The sequence below is a fragment of the Oncorhynchus gorbuscha genome, linkage group LG11 (genome assembly GCF_021184085.1).
Source record: "Oncorhynchus gorbuscha isolate QuinsamMale2020 ecotype Even-year linkage group LG11, OgorEven_v1.0, whole genome shotgun sequence".
NCBI lineage: Eukaryota > Metazoa > Chordata > Actinopteri > Salmoniformes > Salmonidae > Oncorhynchus > Oncorhynchus gorbuscha.
Window position 1 is genome coordinate 56,685,992 of NC_060183.1, and position 27,803 is coordinate 56,713,794.

The window sequence follows — 27,803 nt, forward strand, 5'->3', positions numbered from 1 at the left end:
ATGACGTAGATTTACAGGTGCGGAGGGCGGGGCAGGAGTCACAGACAGAGGAGGAAGAACGCAGAAAGACCGAAAGAGACCGTGGGGATGTAAGTGTGTATGCGATTTTCGGCGCTGCAGGTACAGCGACATACAGCTTTCTTTCCCAGTCGGGGAACACCATCTCCCGGATACATTACATTTCTCCCCACAATGTCTGGTGGAGGAGAAGTCCGTGTTCTCCGTCAGGAGGCTGGGCAGGAGAGCCCGACGATGCCGGCCTGGAAACGAGAGATTCTGGAGCGGAGGAAAGCAAAGGGTGGCGGGTCTGGAGCAGGAGCAGCTGAGCCTTGCCCTAACGCGAGCTCATCGCGGGTTAATGGCGAAATAACGGGAAACAGCAGCGCCCCCAAACAAGACAATGAAACCAACGCTGATTCAGTTCGGAACTACACCATCATTCCAGCGAGCCAGCACTTTGCAGGCAAGCGTGGCAGTTCCCCCACCTCGCCAGAGCTCTCGCCGGTGAAAACTAACAAAGACTCCTTGACTGCCACCGACCCGTATGACTCGGAGAAAACGGTAAACGATGGCGAGGGACAGGAAAGCCTGGTTCTGCAGGACAGTCTAGGCCCATTGCAGGAGAATCCCTTCATCAAACTGGAGAAGGAGCGAAAGAAACGGCAGGACAGGGAGTGTGCCATTCGTCCCGTCCAGCACATACTGGAATTGTATGGCAGTGTACCTGGAATTCGGACTATACGCGCTGAGAATATCATTATCATAGAATCCGATCCGGATTACTTTCCGGGGGCCAGTGGAATAAAAAGCGGTTCTTATCTGCAGCAGAATGGGCTAAGCAGTTACAGCTCCCTCAATGACCTCTTGGACAGGAGAGCTGGTGGGGTGACCGAGATACGGGCAAAGGAGGTGGTTATTTATGACACCACACTAAGCAGGAGCGAGGAGAACTTGAGCACGCTAAGTCATCCTTGTCACGAGGGCGCATTCGAGACAGGAGAGGGTCAGGGCAGGGTGAGCCGCATGCTGCAGAAATTTGACAGCAACTACGGAAAACTGCAACCCAAGTCTCGCAGCACAGAGAACCTACTGGACTTGGAGACCAGTTCAAGCAGGCCAAGACAACGACCCAAGCCACAGCCAGATCTGGTGCCAAAATACAAATCACACGCCCAGCCTAGCTCACCAGTCCGCACCCTAGGCAACACACAGTCATCTTCCTCAGTCTCCCCCAGCTCCCAGTCTTCGAAACCAAATCTACAGCCCCCTCTTTATGAGCCTGACAGCATCCTGCACTCTGCTGGACCCCCTCTATCAGTGTCTTCCTACCGTCAGCGTTTTGAGGTGAGTGGGGGACACAGTGTGGTGGGCAACCCCAGAGAGAAGGCAGATGGGCCCCTGACCAAGCCTTTCCGAGAGAGCGATTGGGAGAGCACAGAGGTGCCCCCCAAATCCAAGGTGCCATGCTCTCCGGATACCTGCTGTGCTCGTGCCGAGTCCCCTGCCAGACCCACCACACCCTTGATGTGTCCCCCCTCTCCAGTGTTCAAGATCTGTCCCTCGCCCCAACCTGACCTCTCCCTGCTGCCTTCCGGGGACATCCAGGCTCGTGCCCTTGCCAACCTGCGCCTCCAGTCCCGCAACTCCTTCACCGTCTTCCCCAAACGCCACAGAGCAGCCTCTTCCCCGGGAAGCACGGCCCCCTCCAGCCCCATCAAGTTTCCTCCCTCCCAGAGATTGGCAGAGATGCCCACTCCAGGAGTGCCAATTCCCATTACCCCTCCACCCACCCCAGCAGCCTCCAAGAGGAAAGAGGTGAGGGCAGCCAGGCCAACCAAACCAGACCCACCTCTCCCCACTGCCACCCAGCCCCCCTCTCCATCCCCAGCACCCTCCTCAGTTCCCTCTATCCAGTCGCCACCTCCAGAGGATGCCCCAGCTGACCAGCTACCTGTCACCAACATAGATGACATAGATGTGGACCCTTCGAAGCCTGTAGCCCCCAGTCCAACTCCAGTGGTGCATGGGCGGAAGGGTAATACTTTCACTGTGGTGCCTAAACGTAAGTCAGAGCCTCAGCCTGGCTCTCCAGAGCCCCAGGAGCCCTCCGGAGGGGCCCAGACCCCCCCCACGCCATCCCAGGCCCCCTACGCCCAGCTGGGTTCCCTGCTGAAGAAGCGCTACCCTGCTGTGGAGGAGATCGAGGTCATTGGTGGTTACCAGTCCCTGGGACGCTCCTGCCTCATCAAGACAGGCTCCACTGGCAAGAAGGTGAGACACAGTGCCCAACTTGTGGTACTTCACATGCTGTTTGAACACTAATCTAAAGAAGCCTTTTTTACAGTGATAATGTAGCCCTCCTTGTTTTCATTTTCCATTTGTGCTTTGTCATTTAGTATAATTAAACAATGTTTCTTTGCGACTATGCATATGTTTGGGCCTAGCCCCCAGTGTCTGGTCTGGAGCGTGAAGTCATGAGCTCTGCTTGTCGGCTACTGCATAGCAACCTAGTGGTGCCAAAATCCCTGGTCTGCCCTAGAAAGCCTATGTAAATAACGATTGGCAGAATCATTTTTTAGACTGCTGTTTTGCGCTCTAATTTTGTTTATTATAATCAAGTTTGATCCCCACGATTAATTATTTTAAATTTCTCTACAAATGTAGATATTTAAATAGTGATCCATTCTGACTACTACATTTGTCTACACACAGGACCATGTGCTCGCGCCCTTATGCTATTGACATTAAGGTTAACTCTCAGGCAAGATGAAAACAACTACATAGACCATGATCCTTTGCTAGTTATGGCCACTTTCACCATGATCCTTTGTAGGGCTGTCCCCAACAAAATAGAATCTTGGTTGACCAAGAGACGTCTGTTCTTTCGACCAATCGATTGGTTGAAATTTTAAAACCTATTTTTCCATATATAGACACATCCTGTGTTTTTAATCAAATATATGCACTGAGCTTGTCTGATGCTTTAAGTGAGCTGTTTGGTTAAATAATTAAGACACAAATGACTAGATTGAGTCTGACCACAATTGATTTGATTGTGCCGCCTGGCTCAGACTTGTGGCGCTGTGTTAAAAAAAGACAGTGAGTGACTGTGTGACTAGCATCCATTGTCTCTCTCTCTCCTCCAACGACCACTACAGAACATCAGTATTTATCATGCTGTCCGTGTTGCTGAAGATGCAACATAATTTGACCCATTTCTGAATGAAAAGTTATGTTACTGAAATCAATAATCTGTTTAGGAAAAACATTCCCTCAACCTCTGGCTCTCTTTACGTGACGCATGTATGCCTCGCATGTACATGACCAATAGGGCTTGACCTATATCATAATCACATCAATGAAGTGGTTATAACAAACTCTGAACACCGTAACGCGTGACACCAAAATGGATGCAGAGGACGCGCACTTCAAATTCAAATACTTCCGCCTTCATGTCCCATTGGGAGTTTTCCATAGAAATGACTGGATGATGTTGGAGCTATCACTATCAGCTGGTTTTAATGTCTATGGAGTGGACTAGGCTAAGCTTCTAATTTAGGTCTGCTTTTCAGCCCTTCTCATTATACCACACCTCTGTAGATTATATTGTTAGTGTGTTTGTGTGGCACTTTTATTTTGCAGTGTTTTTGACCACTGTCCTGCAAATGTATGTTATTTATTTCCTTACTAGCGCTTTATTGGGTATGTCTTTGCTTGAAGCATACTGATCTGATCAACCTGTTACTTTGTCCCCAGGATTTGGTTTGGAAAACCTGACTTGAGTTGGTTAGTACCAGACACCCACCTGTCTAAGCTATGGGACTGAACGGGCTGTCTATTAGTCAGGTTCACCCCAGGACCCTGGTCTAAGTAGGCCTGTTTTATCTGTCATTGTGTGGTGTCATTGTCTAGGCCTTTTACTAACAGGTTAATGTAAGGCCTCATTCCAAACAACCCTGTCTGTCCCAAAGAAGAAAGGGAAAAAACTATGTACAGCGCATTCGGAAAGTATTTCGACCCCTTGACTTTTTCCACATTTCGTTACTTTACAGCTTTATTCTAAAATTGATTTTTTTTCCCTTCATCAATCTACACACAATACCTCACAATGACAAAGCAAAAACAGGTTTTTAGAAATGTTTGCAAATGTATAATAAAACTATCACATTTACATAAGTATTCAGACCCTTTACTCAGTACTTTGTTGAAGCACCTTTGGAAGTGATTACAGCCTCAAGTCTTCTTGGGTAATGATGCTACAAGCTTGGCACACCTGTATTTGGGGCGTCTCTCCCATTCTTCTCTACAGATCCTCTCAAGCTCTGTCAGGTTGGATGGTGAGCGTTGCTGCACAGCTTTTTTCATGTCTCTCCAGAGATGTCCGATTGGGTTCAAGGCGGACTCTGGCTGGGCCACTCAACGACATTCAGAGACTTGTCCCCACCTGCATTGTCTTGGCTGTGTGCTTAGGGTCGTTTTCCTGTTTGAAGGTGAACAATCTCCCCAGTCTGAAGTCCTCAGCGCTCTGGGGCAGGTTTTCATCAATGATCTCTCTGTACTTTGCTCTGTTCATCTCTTCCTCTCTTCCAGTCCCTGCCACTGAAAAACATCCCCAAAGCATGATGCTGCCACCACCATGCTTCACCGTAGGATGGTGCCAGGTTTTCTCCAGACATGATGCTTGGCATTCAGGCTAAAGAGTTTCATCATACAAGATACTTTTGTTTCTCATGGTCTGAGAGTCTTTAGGTGCCTTTTGGCAAACTCCAAGTGGGCTGTCATGTGCCTTTTACTGAGGAGTGGCTTCCGTCTGGCCACTCTACCATAAAGGCCTGATTGGTGGAGTGCTGCAGAGATGGTTGTCCTTCTGGAATGTTCTCCCATCTCCACAGAGGTACTCTGGAGCTCTGTCAGTGACCATCGGGTTCTTGGTCACATCCCTGACCAAGGCCCTTCTCCCCCGATTGCTCAGTTTGGGCAGGCGGCCAGCTCTAGGAAGAGGTGGCTCTAAACTTCTTCCATTTAAGAATGATTGATGCCACTGTGCTCTTGGGGACCTTCAATGCTGCCAACATTTTTTGGTAACCTTCCCCAGATATGTGCCTCGACACAATCCTGTCTTGGAACTCTTGGTTTTTGCTCTGACATGCACTGTCAACTTTGGGACCTTATATAGACAGCTGTGTGGCTTTCCAAATAATTTACCACTGGTGGACTCCAAGTGGTAGAAACATCTCAAGCATGATCAATGGAAACAGGATGCACCTGAGCTCAATTTCAAGTCTCATAGCAAAGGGTCTGAATACTTATGTTAGTAAGGTATTTCTGTTTTTTATATTTTTTATAAATTAGCAAACATTTCTAAAAACATGTTCGCTTTGTCATTATGGAGTATTGTGTGTAGATTGATGGGGCTTTAAGTTAACAAAAAAAGGGAAGGGGTCTGAATACTTTCCGAATGCACTGTATATTACTCAGACCTCTGTTGCTAAATGTAGGATATTCAACATTCAATTCTACTAACTCTACAGCAGGAATTGTCAACTGGTGGCCCGCGGGCCAAATTCAATTTGATTTGGCCTGCAATTTATTTTTAAATTCACCTCAATTATTTGAATGTAGAAAATCTATATCCTAAGTATTTCCACTCATAAATAGACGTGATCGTGTATCAATGTAATCAAGGTTTCAAAATACAATATCTATTTGTCTTGCGTCAATTTGCAGAGTACAAATTATTTATAATTATGTTCCGGCCCCCGACCATCGGCACAAGAAAAAAAAAACGTCCCGTTTAGTAGTAATATTGAACAGGGAAGGCAGAAGCTGTTGACTTTTAGCACCAGCCATCAACATGGTTTGCAACATGGAGATGTGTTTTTGTGACCAAGGTTGGGATCAATTCCATTCATTAATCAAGACACTCCTATACATTTCAATTTATGAATAGAATTGTAACTCTCCCCAAATGGATATCATTGTTTGTTTATTGGCTATTTTTCTGAGCTCTAGGCTACATACTTGACAGTGCAGCACTGTCTCTGTCATATCCTACTCCTTTGGTCTCTAGGTATTACCAGTCTCCTGTCTTTACCCCTTTCAACCACAGCTCCCGTCACACTTGAGCAGGTTGAGTGTGTGTGTGTGTGTGTGTGTGTGTGTCCCTGTGTTTGTCCCTGGCCAGGAGACAGAGAACACAGGCAGTAATGAGGCCCCTCAGAAGCAATCAGTGTTTTTGTACTCTGAACTCTATAGAATTCATTAGGCATGCTATGTTTGGGCTCACCAAATTCCCTCGCCTTTGTTGTATGTACATGCATACTTCTCCTCCCGGTCATCATTTTACCACGGCCAAGGTTCCTCTGGTATTAAAGCTAGGGCAGGGCAGCAATTACAAAAGCATCAAGGGTAGGCCTATGGAATTGTGCGGAATTACTTGGCTATGGTTCTGTGTGAGTTTCCTTTTCAGCATTTGGGATGAGTTTTTCAAATGTGCTTTTTCCTATTCAAATCAATTTCAAGAGGAACTGAGCTTGCTGGATGTAAAGTTTTTCAAACACATCAATATAAGAGAGTGGCTCTTGAAACCAGTGTATCGCCGCCTACTAGGTTCTTGTGTTTCTGCAAAAATGTACTTCCACTCATTTATTGGCCACGGTTGCTTGTTCAGTTCTGAATGTTGAGGGGGGGGATTCTGCAGCATGTTGGAGTTAAGTCTCAGCATTGCTTTCATGACTGTAAGTCGCTTTGGATAAAAGCGTCTGCTAAATGGCATATATTATTATTATTATTATTAAATCATTATGACAGATTCAAATAAGGCCCTTACATGTACATGCTTTACACCTAGCCCTACTGTAATTCTTTTTATTATCTTGGATAGTGTGTTGGATAATCGTGCTTGTCCTTTAAGCCTTTACTCTTTGCTTGTGATGTTATCTTTAAGGAGTGATAGTTGGTTATATAGGTCACACTGCACCAGGGTTGATTTGCATAAGGCTTTAATAATTTGATTGGCCTAGATTCTCTCAATGGTAATAGATTTGACAGAATGTGTAATAACATAGTGCTTTCACTAAGTACTCAGACCCCTTGACTTTTTCCACGTTTTGTTATGTTACACCCTTATTCTAAAATTATGAAATAGTTTTTTCCCACCTAATCAATCTACATCCCCATGTTGTGGGGATGTTATTCAGCGGCAGGGACTGGGAGACTTGTCAGGAATGAGGGAAAGATGCAGGATCTGCAGAGAAGAATGGGAAAACTCCCCAAATACAGGTGTGCCAAGCTTGTAGCGTTATACCCAAGAAGACTCGAGGCTGCAATCACTGCCGAAGGTGCTTCAACAAAGTACTGAGTGAAAGGTCTGAATACTTATGTAAATTTGATTTTTTTTAAAATTGCTAAATTATTTCGTTTTTTAAAACTGTTTTTGCTTGGACATTATGGCGTATTGTGTGTAGATTGATTAGGTGGGGGAAAAAACTATTTCATACATTTTAGAATAAGGCTGTAATGTAACAATGTGGAAAAATTCAAGGGGTCTGAATACTTTCCGAATGCATTTAGTACCTTTTGGAACAACTTTTGGTGTATTTCTTTGTTGTGGTCTGGCAATTCTCTGTCATTGAATATAAATTGAGCTGGCAGGAAGAGATTGGGAGGAGTGGCTGGTTGTTTTTGAGGTTGGTGACGAGTTATTATAGGAAACAGGAGATGGCCCATGTGTTCGTGACAGAACGAGAAGAGACCATTCCTGCCATTTTGTATTCTTCCTGTGCTTCCATGTTGCCATTTCCATGTGTTTTCTCAGTGGAAGGCCTGTGCCTGGACCTACGCAGCTGAGTAATGTGTAATTGATAGAACTGATCTATTCATTCAAGCTGATTTTAAAGGTTTGGTGACTGGGCTGTTCTCTTAAGTACTGTTGTTGTGTTGTAGTAATTCCAGTCATTCCAGACTACAAGTAGGCTACCATATTCAACTTGTAAATAACCTCTATTCAAATGAAAAAGTGCTTGTGACTAGCTGATAATACCCTATGGAACCTAAATACCCATAGTAGTACAGCCAGGAGCATACCCCTAACGAGATGTTCTGGTCATAGATTAATTCTTGAGGCTGGACTATTTTCAAATGTACTTCCTTCTCATGATATGGCCTGAATCTTTTCCACAAACATATCACTGAAAACCTATAACCTTTTATTTAAAATGCTTTGATCCTTGTGTCTTTTGTACAGATTTCCTTGTTTATCAAGCAGAAAACATAAAATAGCAGTCCCAATCACACCTCTATAGCACATTCATGGGTCTATGTCGATTAATTGTCATGTTGGCTCTCAGCAGAAGGCCATGTCACATGTCGTCATCATCATCAGGAAGTGAGTGGAGGGGCCTGTGACTGTCAGCTGTATTGGCTGTCTGATAGTACACTCAACTGCTGTTTGTCTTCCAGGCTGGTCAGGCGCAACTGTCTGTCAGCTATCAATTTAGTGCTCAGGAGTTTAGGGCCTGTTATCCAGATATGGGACTCATGATGAGGAGTATAGGCTACTGTAGTTTGGACCCATGATGTTACACTGTCACATAGGCCAGAATGAAGTAGGTTGATATGATGAATCAGCAAGGTATCATATTACAGGATTATACATCATGTGTATGAATGTGTCGAAAGATATCTACTGTAAATCACGTCCAGATATGTCTCTTATTTTGCTTTTTCAACATGCACATAAATAAGCTCAACTTTACATTTAAACTACTCAATCAGTGTGAGTAGTGAAGTCTCTGATGGGCATTGACTAGAGCAGTGAAGTCCGGTATAGATTCTGACGTCGCCATGTGCAGGATTTGTTGAGAAGTGAGTCAGTAAGAGATTAACTGTGCCTTGACTTATAATTCATCAACGTCTGTCTGTTCACATACATGGGTTATCCCAAACAGTACATACATCTTCTAAGCATGACTCCTAAATCTTTAGAAGCTCGTCAGTGACATTGTTTTGAATATATCTCCAATCACTGCATCAGATTGAAGATCGATAAGCTCAAGTTGCAGGTCAGTGGGAGTGTTATCCACATTGAAGGTGAAAGGAGAGGAAACCAACAGCATGACATTTTCCAACACTTTGAAATCCTCAAAATGACGAGAAAACTCACTGTTCAAAGCACACAGCAGCGATGTAAACTTCTCCCGCTGGTCATCTGATAGGGAACAGACTAGTAGTGTCGGAAGGTTGGTGAGATTGTTGGCTTCTAGTTGGCGGGTCAGAAGGAATCATTTTCCCTTGAAGGCTTTGACAAGGCTGTACATCTGATGTGCAAAAAGGCCTATCCTTGTAGTCTGGAATTCAGTTCATTCATGAGGGCCATGATGTCCACGGTGAAGGCAAAATCAGCCAACCATTCTTTATCTTGTAGTTGAGGGAAATCCACATATTTTCCTTTCATTTGAAAAAACTCTGCAATCTCTGACTTCAGGTCCCACACCCTTTTAAGCATCTTCCCCAAACTCAGCCATCGCATGTTTGTATGGTAGGGGAGATCTGCATGACCCGACTCTCTTCCAACAGTGAGACAAACTGCCTGTGGTTTAAATATTTTTCTCTTATGAAGTTTACCACTTTAATGACCTGTTTCTCCAACATGACTCATTTTCAACACATTTACAGAGCACCTGATGAATAATGCAACTCAGGGAAATAATTCTCTGATCTGAGTTCAGCTCAGCTACTTGATCTTGTATCCTTTTTTTCCCCTGTCATGTTTTGTCACCATCAGTGGTCACACTGGAGAACTTTTCAAAACTCAGTCCCAGCTTTGCCACTCACTTTACTAACCTCCTCTAATAAATCTTTCCCTGTGGTTGTGCTCTTCATTGACTGCACTGAAGAAATCACCTCCAATTTCAAAGTCTGGGGTTACGCCTCGTAAGAATATCAACAACTGCGCCGTGTCACGTGCATCACTGCTCGCATCCAGTGCCAAGGAGAAAAGGTAAAGGATTTCACCCAGGTCTTTCAACTGTTCCACATTCTCTGTGATGTCCCCAACACGCCGTGTCACCGCTCATCTTGACAGGGAAACCTTTTCAAACAGCCCTTTCTTGTCGGGGCAAAGTAGTGCTGCAGAGTCGATTTAAGAACAAATTCTTATTTTTAGCTTGTTCAGGGGCAGAACGACAGATTTAAAAATTTTTTTTTTTTACCTTGCTAGCTCGGGGATTCAATCTTGCAACCTTTGGGTTACTATTCCTACGCTCTAACCACTAGGTTACCTGCCGGTCCCAACCTAAAATGTTATTTCTATTGAAATTGCCAACTATGTAAAAATAATCTACATAAAGCCAACAAATAAAAACATTGCAGCCCGCAGGTAAAAAATATCAACAAAAAGTATTTTATTTTATATAAAACACATAGGCTATGCATGGCCTGTCTGCAACCAACTTTAAACATTGTATCAACTTTGGTCCAGCCAGAAGCTCATGCTAGCAAACTTGCAACATTGAAAAAAAATGTAGGGCCCTCTTTCCACCAGTGAGCTTGAGACCGACACAGCAGTAGGCTATTTTTCCCTAGAGATAAGAGCTCATCAAGTAGATCTATTTTATGACATTTCGACTGGATCAGGGCATGACATTTTTCCATTTCACGCTAAGTGGTTATAGAAAAGGGAGAGAGCTGGAAAGATCTTTCAGCTACATTGATGAACTATTGTCATTCTCACTGGATGTAAAAACAGACTTTTTTTTCCTGCTATTTGAGGTGAAGAAAACAAAATTACTTTGAGAAGCTCCACAGGTCATTAGTGGTGGTTCATTAAGCCAATCAGAAATAATATCCGATCCCCAAATGTGCACATATTTATATGCCTACATTTGCATGCAGGCCAGGTAGTCTATATGCCTACTTTTACACATAATCAGGGGTGTGTCCTTACTCAACATTGACAAGTAGCGCTTTAAACAAATGACTAAATTGAATTAAATAAACCCAAACTTGTTTCTCACATGTGTAGCATAGGTTGTATGCTGTGCAAACAACGTGTCCACTCCAACAATGACAATGGTGAAAGACTGGAATAATATATTAAATGCATTAATAGAAATGACCATAACCAAACAAACAGATTAGGAATTCAAAGTAAATGTAGGCTACTACTGGTGATATGGGGCGGCAGGGTAGCCTAGCGGTTAGAGCGTTGGACTAGTAACCGGAAGGTTGCAAGTTCAAATCCCCGAGCTGAAAAGGTACAAATCTGTCGTTCTGCCCCTGAACAGGCAGTTAACCCACTGTTCCTAGGCCATCTTTGAAAATAATAATTTGTTCTTAACTGACTTGCCTAGTTAAATAAAGGTAAAAAATAAATATATGTAATAGGGAACTGATAGGGCTTCCGAGTGGCACAGGAGTCTAAGGCACTGGATCTCAGTCCTAGATGCGGGACACTATAGTACCTGGTTCGAATCCAGGCTGCATCACATCCGGCCATGATTGGGAGTCCCATAGGGTGGCGCACAATTGGACCAGCATCGTCTGGGTTTGGCCGGAGTAGGCCGTCATTGTAAATAATAATTTGTTCTTAACTGACATGCCTGGTTAAAAAAAAAAAAATGTAAAAACAATCAAGGCAAACAATTCACACAATGAAGTTATGAAACAATGAATGTGGACCAATTGTTGGGAGAGAGCACATTCTGTAGAGATGTGCATTTTGGCCACAATTCCCTTCTTGAACTGTGCCATTCACGTGGCCTCCAATGGATTAGTTTACTGAGAAGGGTACAAATCAGGCAGGTGTCTCGTGTGCCATCATTCTTTTATTTATCTATCTCACACACTGCTTGACAAATAAAAAATCACTGTTGACCAACAGCCCATCGACCAAACAATTAACTAGTCAACTATTTGGGATCAGCCCTAGTTGAAAAATCTCAAATTGGAAAAAAATTACAATCCTAGCAGCAGTCATGGTTTACAATAGTGCATTCCTCTGTCCAATGTTAAGAGAAACTGTTTTTTATTGGTTGTGGGAAAGTCATGCCATGCGTAAGGGAAGTTAAAAATGTTTATACTTAAATAATGCCAATGCACCGTGTCTGTAACACAGGAAATCCAATTATTGTGTGCTCCAGGTGTAAAGGTCCATTGTGTTTAATTATTTACCTCCTTGAGTCATTTCCCATCCCTCATCACACTTCCTCCTTCTCTCCTCTTATCTCACTACTTCGTTTTCTTCTGCACGCTTCAGTCTTTGCCTCTCTCCTTGCTCCCTCCTTGACTGTGTGTCGGTCTCTGTCTGCATTTGTCTAGTGTGTATCTATGTACAGTTGAAGTCAGAAGTTTACATACACTTTGGTTGGAGTCATTCAAATGTGTTTTTCAACCACTCCACAAATTTCTTGTTAGCAAACTGTAGTTTTGGTTAGGACAGCTACTTTCTGCATGACACAAGTCATTTTACCAAAAATTGGTAGATTATTTCACTTATAATTCACTGTATCACAATTCCAGTGGGTCAGAAGTTTACATACACTAAGTTGACTGTGCCTTTTTAAACAGCTTGGAAAATTCCAGAAAATTATGTAATTGTTTTAGAAGCTTCTGATAAGCTAATTGACAATTTGAGTCAATTGGAGGTGTATCTGTGGATGTATTTCAAGGCCTACCTTCAAACTTAGTGCCTCTTTGCTTGACAACATGGGAAAATCAAAAGAAAACAGCCAAGACCTCAGAAAAAAAATTGTAGACCTCCATAAGTCTGGTTCATCCTCTGGAGCAATTTCCAAATGTCTGGAGGTACCACGTTCATCTGTACAAACAATAGTACGCAAGTATAAACACCATGGGACCATGAAGCCGTCATAGCGCTCAGGAAGGAAATGTGTTCTGTCTCCTAGAGATGAATGTACTTTGGTGTGAAAAGTGCAAATCAATCCCAGAACAACAGCAAAGAACCTTGTGAAGATGCTGGAGGAAACGGGTACAAAAGTATCTATATCCACAGTAAAACGAGTCCTTTATCCACATAACCTGAAAGGCCGCTCAGCAAGGAAGACGCCACTGCTCCAAAACCGCCATAAAATAACCAGATCACGGTTTGCAACTGCACATGGGGACAAAGATTGTACTTTTTGGAGAAATGTCCTCTGGTCTGAAGAAATGACAATAGAACTGTTTGGCCATAATGACCATCGTTATGTTTGGAGGGAAAAGGGGGATGCTTGCAAGACGAAGAACACCATCCCAACCATGAAGCACGGGGTGGCAGCATCATGTTGTTTGGGTGCTTTGCTGCAGGAGGGACTGGTGCACTTAACAAAATAGATGGCATCATGAGAAGGAAAATTATGTGGATATATTGAAGCATTATCTCAAGACATCAGTTAAAGCTTGGTCGCAAATGGGTCTTTCAAATGGACAATGACCCCAAGCGTACTTCTAAAGTTGTGGCAAAATGGCTTAAGTACAACAAAGTCAAGGTATTGGAGTGGCCATCACAAAGCCCTGACCTGTATCCCATAGAATATTTGTGGGCAGAACTGAAAAAGCGTGTGCGTGTAAGGAGGCCTACAAACCTGACTCCGGTACACTGGTTCTATCAGCAGGAATGGGCCAAAATTCACCCAACTTATTGTGGGAAGCTTGTGGAAGGCTACCCGAAACGTTTGACCCAAGTTATACAATTTAAAGGCTATGCTACCAAATTCTAATTGAGTGTATGTAAACTTCTGACCCACTTCTGATGAAAGAAATAAAAACTGAAATAAATAATTCTCTATTATTCTGACATTTCACATTCTTAAAATAAAGTGGTGATCTGAACTGACCTAAGACAGGGAATTTTTACTAGGATTATGTCAGGAATTGTGAAACTGAGTTTAAATGTATTTTGCTAAGGTGTATGTAAACTTCCGACTTCAACTGTACCTGCCTGGGTGTGCTTGATTCTGTACGCACTGTGTGTGTGTGTTTGTTTGTCGGACCCAAGAGGCTCAGTGTGGTTTAGATGAACATTTTCAGCCACTATCTCAGCATCTTGGAACATTCATCATGACTACGTCCCATTGTCACACGCTTGCCTACCTGTGCCTCTCCAGTAGGTCTGTGTATTTAAGGTGCATCTACTGCAGCAGCAGAGATCAGTGTTTCCCTCGAGACCCATACCGAGGTGTAAATATGCCATTGATACTGGGTCTTCAGCTTCATTCCGACCTGTGTGTGGTTCGTCGGCGCCTGTGACAAGCGTGACCGTTCCAGTTAGTGTGATCTGGCTGTAGAGTTTTGTGAGCCCGGGCGGGCAGGGTGAGAAACGGAACTATTGGGGCAATGCCAACAACATGATGATGGCACACAGTCAAATATTGAACCTACATATGCACACACACACACACACACACACACACACACACACACACACACACACACACACACACACACACACACACACACACACACACACACACACACACACACACACACACACACACACACAGCTCTCATACAGCCTGTGTCATTTGTATAGCTCCGCCAGTCACTAATTAGAATTCATCCAGCAAAGCGTCAGTGTCATGTTTAATTCAGACCTGAGCCGTGTGTGTCAGAGCGATCGAAAGAACGAGGAAAAGAGAAGTGTTTGAGAACCGGATGGATAGAATGATGTGTAGGTGGTTTCGGGGATGTATAAAAACAGTACTGTGTGTTGAGGTCATGTGGGCAGATGGAACAGCCCCTATTAATAACACTTTCTCAGTGTGTTCTTGTAGATAATGTTGCCTGACTGTATATGTAACACTGTGTGTGTTCAGTGCTACTGTCTATTTATATACAAACACATAATATTCACATTCCCCTCTAACCCCACTGTGACAGTTACAGCACCAACTGCATGTACTGTAGATGGTCTTTCTCACAGATCATATCTGTCTGTAGTGCCATGGTTTTCTGTGGTGTATTATGTTCTTGCACTGTGTTTCTGTGGTAAGGTTATAATCAGACTCAGTTAGTTCTCTCAAACGCTATGCCCTATTTCTCCCTCTTTCAATGAGCATATACAATACGGTCTGTCTGTCTACTAGCATGCCTCTTCCACTCTCTCTCGTTCTCCCTCTCAGCCCTGTACTGCCTGTTCGTGCTCCACCTCCTCTCTCCCATTTATCTATGGCATTTGTCACCCTGGCAACGCAAGCCGCGGCCATTCTATATTGCCATTAGGATTCCAGTTAAGGAAGAGGTCCATACACAGCACTTGCTTTCTCTCTTACTCCTGACACTGAGTGTACAAAACAATAGGAACACCTGCTCTTGCCATGATAGACTGACCAGGTGAAAGCTATGATCTCTTATTGACATTACCTGTTAAAACCACTATAATCTGGGTAGATTAAGGGGAAGAGACTGATTTTAAAGGATGTTTAAGCCTTGAGACAATTGAGACATGGATGGTTTATGTGTGCCATTGAGGGTGAATGGGCAAGACAAAATATTTAAGTGTCTGAACGGGGTATGGTAGTAGGTGACAGGCGCAACAGTTTTGAGTGTGTCAAGAACTGGGCCAGCATCCTTGTGGAACACTTTTGACACCAATGAATTGAGGCTATTCTGAGGCCAAAAGGGGGTGCAACTAAATATTAGGAAGGTGTTCCTAATGTTTAGTACATTTGGTGTATATATTCACCTTAGCTTTGACATTGTAATGGACCATATCACTTTTTCATTCATTTGACATATTCTCTTTGACTGTATCTAAGAGACGGCTCACACTGTAGCAAACAAACACTTTCATCCACAGCTGTGAGAGATTCTGCCTACATGATTGACTGTGTGTAAGGAGTAGGGGGTGGTACTTCAAGGCACTAAATCAGTAAGTGTGGTTACTAACACATGGTTGAAGATTTGCTAATGGTTGTTAGCGAGTTCAGAAACCAATGGTTCCTGCTACTATTTTGTGTTCTGTAGAGCTGCTGTCTACTTTAAGGCTGGTTAAAAAATTGGAATTGAAATGTTGTGCGTTACATGCTGATCAAACCGGCTCCGCTTGTCATTGTGCGCATGTTGATTGTTTATCTCCACCAGACACGTTCATGACACGCAGGTTAAAATGCCAAAACCAACTGTGAACAAACTATAGTATATATATTTTTTAAAAGTGTGGACACCCCTTCAAATTAGTGGATTCGGGCCCCACCCTTTGCGGACGGGTGTATAAAATCAAGCACACAGCCATGCAATCTGCATAGACAAACAATTGGCAGTAGAATGGCCTTACTGACGAGCTCAGTGACTTTCAACGTGACACCGTCATAGGATGCCACCTTTCCAACAAGTAATTGCTACAAATTTCTGCTCAGCTAGAGCTACCCCGGTCAACTGTAAGCGCTGTTATTGTGCAGTGGAAACATCTAGGAGGAACAGCTCCTGTAGCAAGTAAAAATCTTCTGTCCTCGGTTGCAACACTCACTACCTGGAAGCAACGTCAGCACAACTTTTTGTCGGGAGCTTCATGAAATGGCCGAGCAGCCGCACACAAGCCTAAGATCAACATGCGGAATGCCAAGCATCAGCTGGAGTGGTGTAAAGCTCTCCACCATTTGACTTTGGAGCAGTGGAAACGCGTTCTCCTTGAGTGATGAATCACTCTCACCATCTGGCAGTCTAACGGGTTTGGCGGATGCCAGAAGAACCCTACCTGCCCGACTGCATAGTGTCAACTGTAGCGTTTGGTGGAGGAATAATAATGGTCTGGGGCTGTTTTTCATGGTTCGGGCTAGGCCCCTTAGTTCCAGGGAAAAGATCTTAACGCTACAACATGACATTCTAATGTAGCTGATTCTGTGCTTCCAACTTTGGTAACAGTTTGGGGAAGGCCCTTTCCTGTTTCAGCATGACAATGCCCCCGTGGACAAAGTGAGGTCCATACAGAAATGGTTTGTCGATCAGTGTGGAAGATATTGACTGGCCTTCAGAGCCCTGACCTCAACCCCATCGAACACTTTTGGGATGAATTGGAATGCCGACTGCTCAACTTTAGTGCCCAACCTCACTAATGCTCTTGTGGCTGTATGGAAGCAAGTCCCTGCAGCAATGTTCCAACTAGAGGTCGACCGATTAATCTGAATGGCCCATTTAATTAGGGCCGTTTTCATAATCAGAAATCGGTATTTTTGCACATTATTATTATTATTATTATAATATTTTTTACACCTTTTTATTTAATCTTTATTTAACTAGGCAAGTCAGTTAAGAACACATTCTTATTTTCAATGATGGCCTAGGAACGGTGGGTTAAAGACAGATTTTTATCTTGTCAGCTCGGGGATTCAATCTTGCAACCTTACATTTAACTAGTCTAATGCTCTAACCACCTGATTACATTGCACTCCACGATGAGCCTGCTTGTTACGCGAATGCAGTAAGCCAAGCTAAGTTGCTAGCTAGCATTCAACTTATCTTATAAAAATCAATCAATCATCATAACCAACTAGTTAACTACACATGGTTGATGATATTACTAGTTTATCTTGTGTGTCCTGCGTTGCATATAATCTATGCAGTGCATAACGCTGCTCCAATGTGTACCGAACCATAAACATCAATGCCTTTCTTAAAATCAATACACAGAAGTATATATTTTTAAACCTGCATATTTAGCTAAAAGAAATCCAGGTTAGCAGGAAATATTAACCAGGTGAAATTGTCACCTCTATTGCGTTCATTGCACGCAGAGTCAGTGTATATGCAACAGTTTGGGCCGCCTAGTTTGCCGGAATTTTACTTAAGTATGACATAACATTGAAGGTTGTGCAATGTAACTGGAATATTTAGACTTGTGGATGCCACCCGTTAGAATTTGGAACTGTTCCGTATTTCACTGAAAGAATAAACGTCTTGTTTTCGAGATGATTAATGACCCTAAGGCTCGTATTTCTGTGTGTTATTATGTTATAATTAAGTCTATGATTTGATAGCAGTCTGACTGAGCGATGGTAGGCAGCAACAGGCTCATAAGCATTCATTCAAACCGCACTTTCCTGCGTTTTGCCAGCAGCTCTCCGTTGTGCTTCAAGCATTGTGCTGTTTATGACTTCAAGCATATCAACTCCCGAGATTAGGCTGGTGTAACCGATGTGAAATGGCTAGCTAGTTAGCGGGGTGCGCGCTGATGGCGTTTCAAACGTCACTCACTCTGAGACTTGGAGTGTTTGTTCCCCTTGCTCTGCATGGGTAATGTGGCTTCGAGGGTGGCTGTTGTCGATGTGTTCCTTGTTCTAGCCCAGGTAGGAGCGAGGAGAGGGACGGAAGCTGTACTGTTACACTGGTAAAGTGCCTATAAGAACATCCAATAGTCAAAGGTTAATGAAATACAAATGGTATAGAGAGAAATAGTCCTATAATTCCTATAATAACTACAACCTAAAACTTCTTACCTGGGAATATTGAAGACTCATGTTAAAAGGAACCACTAGCTTTCATATGTTCTCATGTTCTGAGCAAAGAACTTAAACGTTAGCTTTCTTATATGGCACATATTGCACTTTCACATTCTTCTCCAACACTTTGTTTTTGCATTATTTAAACCATATTGAACATGTTTCATTATTTGTGGCCAAATTGATTTTATTGATGTATTATGTTAAAATAAGTGTTCTTTCAGTATTGTTGTAATTGTCATTATTTCCCAAAAAAATCAGTATCGGCGTTGAAAAATCATAATTGACCTCTAGTTTCTACATCTAGTGGAAAGCCTTCCCAGAAGAGTGGAAGCTGTTATAGCAGCACAGGGGGGACCAACGGCATATTAATGCCCATATTTTTGGAATGAGATGTTCGACCTGGTGTCGACATACTTTTGATCATGTAGTGTTTTCATTTGAGGACCGGTCCTAACACAAACATTCATGGACATTAAGATAACCTAGCAACAGCAAGTTATTTGTCCTGGGAGATTAAGATTGGGTTATTTTACCTGAAATGCATATGGGCATTTTTATTTTTTTGCTGGATTTTTGTATAATTTATCAATTTCAGTCAAATCAGGTTTTCTCTACTCGAAAAAGAAATCTACTGGTGAAAGCAGTTTATTTTCTTTTTTCTTTTTTCTTAATCTCTCCTTGTTTTTTTGTATTGTTCTTCTGTGGATTATATATGGCTGTTGGTAACCACCTTTAAAGTGCATTATCGCCACCAACTGGACTGGAACCGATGTCCACACTCATCTTTCAAACACCCACGTGGGTTAATATGCTCGTTTTATAAACCAATGAGTAGATGGGAGAGGCGGGACTTGCAGCGCGTCAAGTGCCTATAATAGAAGCAAATTCGATTTTAGCGCCTGGCTACGTAAACGCCCGCGAGGAATTTGAATGAAATTATTGAATAACGTGTCAATTTATTTTGCAATGGTTTAGTCAACATGTTAGTGGAATAACTCCAATCCATGCCCATCTAACAGTGTTGCTTCCGTTCCTATCTTTGTCCCAACCTGGGCTTGAACCAGGGATCCTTTAAACACATCAACAACAGTCACCTTCGAAGCGTCGTTCCCTATCGCTCCACAAAAAGAGCGACATGGGCAACAACTACTTCAAGGTCTCAGAGCGAGACATGTCACCGATTGACACGCTACTAGCGCGCACTGTTAACTAGCTAGCTATTTCACATAATATAATAATAATATAATATATGCCATTTAGCAGACGCTTTTATCCAAAGCGACTTACAGTCATGTGTGCATACATTCTACGTATGGGTGGTCCCGGGGATCGAACCCACTACCCTGGCGTTACAAGCGCCATGCTCTACCAATTGAGCTACAGAAGGACCACAACATCGTTTACGCTCAAATCTCCTCTCTGTATATGATAATGTATGCGAGTGGCTGTCTGTCTCCTCCATTGTAGTAGGATTCTAATATTAACTGGCTGGCAGGAGATGAGCTTTAATCAGGCATCTGGTCAGTGTGTTCCACACCTCAATGAGGGACATTAACAAGGCTATCCCTCCCCCCTCCTATCACAAAACACACCCATGTAAACCCACACACACCTCAATGAGGGACATTAACAAGGCTATCCCTCCTCCCCTCCTATCACAAAACACACCCATGTAAACCCACACACACCTCAATGAGGGACATTAACAAGGCTATCCCTCCTCCCCTCCTATCACAAAACACACCCATGTAAACCCACGCACACCTCAATGAGGGACATTAACAAGGCTATCCCTCCTCCCCTCCTATCACAAAACACACCCATGTAAACCCACACACACCTCAATGAGGGACATTAACAAGGCTATCCCTCCTCCCCTCCTATCACAAAACACACCCATGTAAACCCACGCACACCTCAATGAGGGACATTAACAAGGCTATCCCTCCTCCCCTCCTATCACAAAACACACCCATGTAAACCCACACACACCTCAATGAGGGACATTAACAAGGCTATCCCTCCTCCCCTCCTATCACAAAACACACCCATGTAAACCCACTCACACCTACAATTGGGCAATTCCACAGTAATGCAATTACGCTTTGATTCAGTTTTTTTTACTTTGGCATACATTTTAAACAGATTTCAGAGTTTAACAAACCATATGGGGCGGCAAGGTAGCCTACTGGTTAGAGCATTGTACTGGTAACCGGGAAGTTGCAAGTTCAAACCCCCAAGCTGACAAGGTACAAATCTGTCGTTCTGCCCCCGAACAGACAGTTAACCCACTGTTCCTAGGCTGTCATTGAAAATAAGAATTTGTTCTTAACTGACTTGCCTAGTTAAATAAAATATAAATATATATAACTCTATGCACAAAGACTACTTTGAACAATTTACACTGAACTTCACAAAAACATATTTGCTGGAAGAACTGTGTAGACTGCAAATGCAAAGTTTGGTAACCGAATTACAGTAAAATCTCCCTCAGTATTTTATGAGACCACGTTTTCCAAAAGCTCTTAAATATCTGCTCTGAATTAAGATTCAAAGATGTCTGCAGAAAGACACCTTGACTTTGAAATGTTTTATTTTGTTAATGGAATTTCATCATGGGTCCCTGATTTGTACTATACAGAAATGTATAATTATGGATATGAATGTCCTTCTCTTCATGGTGATGTATCCTGAACACAAAGGTAGAAATATACAATATCCTTCTTTTGCATATCTGGAAATGATTGTACACACTGGCTGTTATTGTAATGAGCTCTGCCCCCAAACACCATATTTGGTTGGTTCAGACGAGATCAAATGAGATACAATATGTACAGTAGGCACTACTCTAGTGTGTTCTACTGTACTCTACTTTTATTTTACTGTTTTGAAAAAACAATAGTATACTATGTTATAAATAGTATAGTATTCACTGTAGTGTTTTTGGGGACTTTACTGTAGTATTCACTGTAGTGAAAAATACTTGTTAATACTGTAGTATTTACATTTTAATGTGCACCTGGGGGGGGCCAGGACTAGGACCAAGTTTGTGAAACTGGTCTAAGAACCTTTTTCCATCTATTTGACCAGATATCAAAGCCTTTGCTTATTCCTAATTTCGGGATGGAAGCTTGTTTAAACAGGTATATGGGTCTTTCTATAAATAATGGGGCCAATGTGTAACATCGTGATCAAAATTTCTAATTGGTTTGAAACAAAAATCTAAAAGATGATCATGCAGTGTACTTAGAGGAATAAAAATGAATATATGCATATTGGCCCATAACTCCACCTATACAACAACATAGGACTATACATACTCTAAGCAGGGTTCATAAAGACATTGGCAAGCAAAATTCTAGGACTTTCAGGGACTTCTACAAGCACTTCATTGTAATGTTAAAGGACCTCAATGTTATATAATTGTACATATAGGGCCTAATATAGAACCCTACTGCTCCAAAAAACATGCAAAAAGTATTAAAGTAGGACATTACCACTTTAAGAATAATTGCTTTTTATACTTTGCCAATGCAGCAATATAAAAATTATTATTACATTCTAAAATGTGAGAATAATGTGGACATTGTCTGACTAAATAAATCTCCATGCATCCAATCTTTCTGTAGCCTATGTGGCCGATGCAGGGACACATAAAGCCATGACTAGCTGTAGCATTCATCTCACCATTTGAATCTCACCATCGCTGTTTTTATAATTAGAAAGTGACAAAACCAGGTTCCTTTTTTTTAATTTAAGGATTTGTATAGATGGCCAAGTAGAAGCCAATAATCCTCATCCTCCTAAAAACCACACATGGTTTTACCGCAAAAGAGAAGCCCAACGCACTTCCATTGACACGGCGGGAAACAAACGAAAGTGGCTACATCTCTCACAAAAAACAATCAAAAAGGAATTCACGGATTATAAGGGAGCAGGAGAACCTCTTGCAAAGCTGTCATCAAGGCAAAGGGTGGCTACTTTCGTTTGTTTCCCGCCGTATATTTTGATTTTAACACTTTTTTTGGTTCCTACATGATTCCATGTGTTATTTCATAGTTTTGATGTCCTCACTATTCTACAATGTAGAACCTATTAAAAATAAAGAAAAACTCTGGAATCAGTAGGTGCATCCAGACTTCTGACTGGTACTATGTACATAATTTATATATATAAATTAATGACATTATCCTACGAACTTCACATGTTGGTGCTCATGGGTCCTTTTAAATGGAAATGCCCAAACCCTGCACTCTTGTACTTGCTGTAGCTCCTACCCAATTTCCACAGCAGAGCTCCCCTCCAATCCGCTGCCAGAATGTTGGGATGAACTCTACCAGATTCTACTGTGTGTGTCTCAATGTGCACCATGTCACTGTACCCTCTACTAAACTAGGACAGCGTGCTGGGTGGCCTGGAAAATTTTAATTCCCTCTCGCTTTGTCTCGCTCCTTCTCTCGCATTGTTACTCTTTCTGTTGTGCACTTTCTCTCCCGCACAGACAGAATTGCAAACGGACACCATTTTTTTTCAACACTATATTAATACACTCTCACTACTCTCTTGAGGAACAAAATCATAAAAACCAACAGCAAATGCTCAAATCCTCTTCAGCTGAGTCATTTCCGTGTCATTGTCCTGTGTTTGGAGTGAGAGAGCACTCAGACAATTTGGTTCTGTGGTCTCTGTCCTGTTGAAGTGTGCAGTGGTGAATGGGAAGAGCCTGGTGCCTGAATCGGCCCTCTGTTAGCCTGTCTCAGTGCCCAGAGAGGAGGACAGCAATCACTTCTTGAATAATTACAGGCCTTCATAGCCACGGGTGGGCAGAGAGAGAGGGGCAGCCCTGACGTCTCAGCCCAGATCTACACAGAGAGGAAGCTAACCCCGCGGCTAGTCTGATTTTATTGATACACTCTCGTGGCATGGAGATGGACTCCTAAAGCAGGACATGGGCCACGTGGTGAAATGCTTTGGCGTGATTAAGTTGATCAGGGAACTTGGGAGAGAGCGAGGGTTTTAGACATTTAAAAGAGCTGATTTGTAAAGCTGATGGTCTTTTGGGGCTGGAGCTCCAGTGATATAGCTTTAGACTGGATTTAATACTTTTAAAAATAGTATTTGTGCTCCTCATTTGGTCTTTGTCACTGGAAGGCCACGGCTGCCACTGGTTCAGCCACGACCAGGCCAAACACACAACTAATTCACTGTCTTGATAGATCACATGGTTAAAAAACAAGTTGGTTTTGTCCCTAATATGATATCTGCATCTTTCTTGGGTTTTAATGTAATTTTAATTGTAAGGAATTAAAATGACTGATTTATAAAACTGTCTAATTATAGTGCTTAGATTATTAATAGAGTTCAATGCATGCCCTTTCCCTTCTAAAAGCACATGCTTATTATGATGAACTGAAAAATGCACCACAAGTGAAAATGAAAGCACTTTCGAAATCAGCGTTAAGGCAGCATGCCTCAATGGGTTTTTGTTTTATCAAAGCATACAGTATCATCGGGGCTGAGAAGTTGAGAAATGACTTGAGTTATTGAATGTCTGAGATATAGCCTATTCTCATTTTGTACATGTACCCATCTGCATAGTATGCTTAATTGTCACAGCTTATTAGCCATTAAAGGTCAATGTTTTGAGTTTCATTAAGCCTTCAGACTATTGAGGTTGGCTGTTGTGAAGTTGATAGTCACGTTCTGCAACATGTTGCCACAAAGTCTCACCCCACGGTGGCATGTTTGTGCAGTGCTGGGCTGTTGCCAAACGGAGATGTCGTACAACTAGCTCTCCAGCCATCAATCACAATGCCAGCAGCCCCTGCGAGGCTGCCACCTGCCCTGTGCCATGATACTAGAGGCCAACACTGGAAAATTAAACTCACAGGTCAAGCACATATTCTCATATTTACAAGTGCCTTTAAGGTAACCCCAATATATCAAGATAATGTGCTTGTGTAGGCTACTAGGTTCAGTTTGGGTCACGTACACATACAATGCTGGTGTTGAAATTCATCCAATCAAAGTAGGCCGGCCTGACAATGCGATAAGCCAAATTACAGTTAATGATACAGTAATAAGGAAACAAATTTATTTTATTGTTCAATGTGGTCAGAACTATTCTGTCATCATAGGGGAGTAAAGTACAGTATGCACAATAAACCGGTGGTATTTTAATTCTGCAGCGTTGAATCTTTTGTGGCTGTACTATCATACTAAACTGACTTTGTAGTGCTGAGGAAGAAAATTATTATTGTGGCAAGCAGAGCTAGGGGAAATCTCAATCATTGAGTTAGCCTGATGTCAAGCTTTGTACATGAATTAACATGAAGCTGACATTTTCTCTCTGCTACACTTACTCATTGAAAGTGCTGATAGGAGATCAATTCAATTCATAGCACTCAACCCTTAAGAGAACCATAGAAAACAGCAGGCCTACCATTTCACCACTGAGTCTTATGTTTGAGTGTTTTTAAATCACTGACGGACTTCTCCGTTCCCCCTCACTCAGCTGAAGATATCGTTCAACGAGTCGAGCATGCAGAGCAGCTATGAGTACCCCTCAGAGAGCAGCGTGTGGGACAGCGGAGAGGAGGAGGATGATGAGGAGGCGGCGGCGGAAGGGAAGGGAGGAGGTCAGGAGGAGGATCAACCCAGCATGGTGGGCCGCATCCACATCCCTCGTCCGAGCTACACCAGCAACGGCACTGGTGAGAGAGAGAAAGAGGGAATGGGGGGGAGGGGAAAGGAAAGAATAGAATGAGAGGAAGAGGGAGGGAGGGGATGGAATTGGAGTGAGAAGAGGACAGAGTTAAAGGGAAAGTAATCAAACTGACTAAATGAAACATATTTTAATGGTGAAGAGGGTACGATAAGGGAAAGTAATGAATTCATACAACCTATTAGTAATCTGGAAATGGCTGCATGGTGGTTTGGCACTGAACTGCTACTGTTTGATGTAGCATGGGAGACACCTACTGGTCAGAGTTAGCATTACATCCTAATGAAGAAACCGCTGGGGTTCAGCAGGCAAAAACTCTTTCAGTGAGTTGTAACTAAACACATCTGTCATTTTTATCTGCTCTCCCATAAATTTCACCCCATTTAAACAGTAGATATGCAGTATAATTACATTAGTTATTCATTACACAGTTTATTGCCAATCTTTAATCGACGTGTACATGAGCTCGTGCAAAAAAAGAATGTATAATAAATAACCGATGTGCTACAGACTTGCATTGTGCTTTGCTCATTCCTATGCCTTCAGATCTGTCCAGTTACATTCCCAAGCACACTGTGGATTTTAACAGCTGGCAGGAACATAAGCTTGATGACCCTGTTTACCAGGGGGACACCAATTTCCAGCGCACACAGATGACAGGGGAAGTTATGGTAAGGCAACAGTACCAGTCAAAGGTTTGGACACTTACTCATTCAAGGGTTTTTCTTTATTTTCACTATTGTCTACATTGTAGAATAATAATGAATGCATCAAAACTATGGAATCATGTAGTAAACAAAAAAAGTGTTAAACAAATCAAAATATATTTGAGGTTCTTCAAAGTAGCCACCCTTTTGCCTTGATGACAGCTTTGCACACTCTTAGCATTCTCTCAAAAAGCTTCACCTGGAATGCTTTTCTAGCAGTCTTGAAGGAGTTCCCACAAATGTTGAGCTCTTGTTGGCTGCTCTTCCTTTACTGCGGTCCAACTCATCCCAAACCATCTGTTTGGTTGAGGTCGGGTGATTGTGGAGGCCAGGTCATCTGTTGCAGCACTCCATCACTATCCTCCTTGGTCAAATAGCCTTTATATAGCTTGGAGGTGTGTTTTGGGTCATTGTCCTGTTGAAAAACAAATGATAGTCCAACTAAGCGCAAACCAGATGGAATGACGCATCGCTGCAGAATGCTGTGGGAGCCATGCTGGTTAAGTGTGCCTTGAATTCTAAATAAATCACGACAGTGTCACCAGCAAAGCACCCCCACACTATCACACCTCCTCCTCCATGCTTCACAGTGGGAACCACACATGCGGAGATCATCTGTTCATCTACTCTGCATCTCACAAAGACATGGCGGTTGTAACCAAAAATCTCTCATTTGGACTCATCAGACCATAGGGCTGATTTCCACCGGTCTAATGTCCATTGCTCATGTTTCTTGGCCTAAGCAAGTATCTTCTTATTATTGTTGTCCTTTAGTAGTGGTTTCTTTGCAGCAATTTGACCATGAAGGTCTGATTCACACAGTCTCCTCTGAACCGTTGATGTTGAGATGTGTCTGTTACTTGAACTCTGAAGGATTTATTTGGGCTGCAATTTCTGAGGGTGGTAACTGTAATGAACTTATCCTCTGCAGCAGAGGTAACTCTGGGTCTTCCTTTCTTATGGTGGTCTTCATGAGAGCCAGTTTCATCATAGTGTTTGATGGTTTTTACGACTGCATTTGAAAATGTTTTATTTTTATTTTTAAGTTCTTGACATTTTATGAATTGACTGACCTTCATGTCTTAAAGTAATGCTGGACTGTCATTTCTCTTTGCACATTTGAGCTGTTCTTGCCATAATATGGACTTGGGTCTTTCATCAAATAGGGCTATCTTCTGTATACCACCCCTACCTTGTCACAACACAACTGATTTGCTCAAACGCATTAAGAAGGAAAGAAATTCCACAAATTTAACAAGGCACACCTGTTAATTGAAATGCATTCCAGGTGACTACATCATGATGCTGGTTGAGAGAATGCCAAGAGTGTGCAAAGCTGTCATAAAGGCAAAGGGTGGCTACTTAGAATAATCTCAAATATAAAATATATTTTGATTTGTTTAACGCTCTTTTGGTTGGTTGCTACATGATTTTGATGTCTTCAATGTAGAAAAATAAAGAAAATCCCTGGAATGAGTAAGTGTGTCCAAACTTTTGACTGGTACTGTGTGTGATATGACACATTCATTCATCAACCTAAACATTTGTGGGGCTACTTTAAAAGTATCAGAATGGCATAACAGCACATCATTTACTAAAGTAACTCTATTTCTCTCTCTCCACCCTTACCCTGCTCTTCATTTTATATATAATCAGCTCACCCCAGCAGACAGCTCCTTGCTGTCAGATTTCAGCAGTGAACCTGCTTTGTACTTCTGATATGCCTGGACCAAACCGGAATGACCACTGCCCTACAGCTTGGACTCAGAACCACAGTTACACAACCCAGGCTGGGACCAGACTCCTCTACCAGTGCCCAGTGAGACTTAACAGAATTGGACCTCAAGTCGCACTCCAACACAATCAAAGCACTTTTTTTTTTTTTTTTTTTTTCTTCACACACGTTTAATTTGATACATAGACATCAACCAACCA

The 27,803-nt window shown here is 42.5% G+C and overlaps 1 protein-coding gene across 1 annotated transcript; it reads left to right on the forward strand.

Moving 5' to 3' along the window:
• The first annotated feature begins 5 nt into the window (after window positions 1-5).
• On the forward strand, window positions 6-27,803 carry tprn (taperin). The gene is made up of 4 exons (XM_046370231.1): window positions 6-2,271; window positions 24,952-25,150; window positions 25,708-25,832; window positions 27,525-27,803. Exons 1-4 carry the CDS (start codon window positions 100-102, stop codon window positions 27,585-27,587), a joined length of 2,559 nt encoding a protein of 852 aa, XP_046226187.1. The 5' UTR covers window positions 6-99; the 3' UTR covers window positions 27,588-27,803.

Coding starts and splice junctions, on each gene's coding strand:
- tprn (XM_046370231.1), top strand. CDS start 100: ATGCGATTTTCGGCGCTGCAGGTACAGCGACATACAGCTTTCTTTCCC. Junction 2,272..24,951: donor CAGGCTCCACTGGCAAGAAG/GTGAGACACAGT, acceptor CCCCTCACTCAG/CTGAAGATATCGTTCAACGA. Junction 25,833..27,524: donor AGATGACAGGGGAAGTTATG/GTAAGGCAACAG, acceptor ATATATAATCAG/CTCACCCCAGCAGACAGCTC.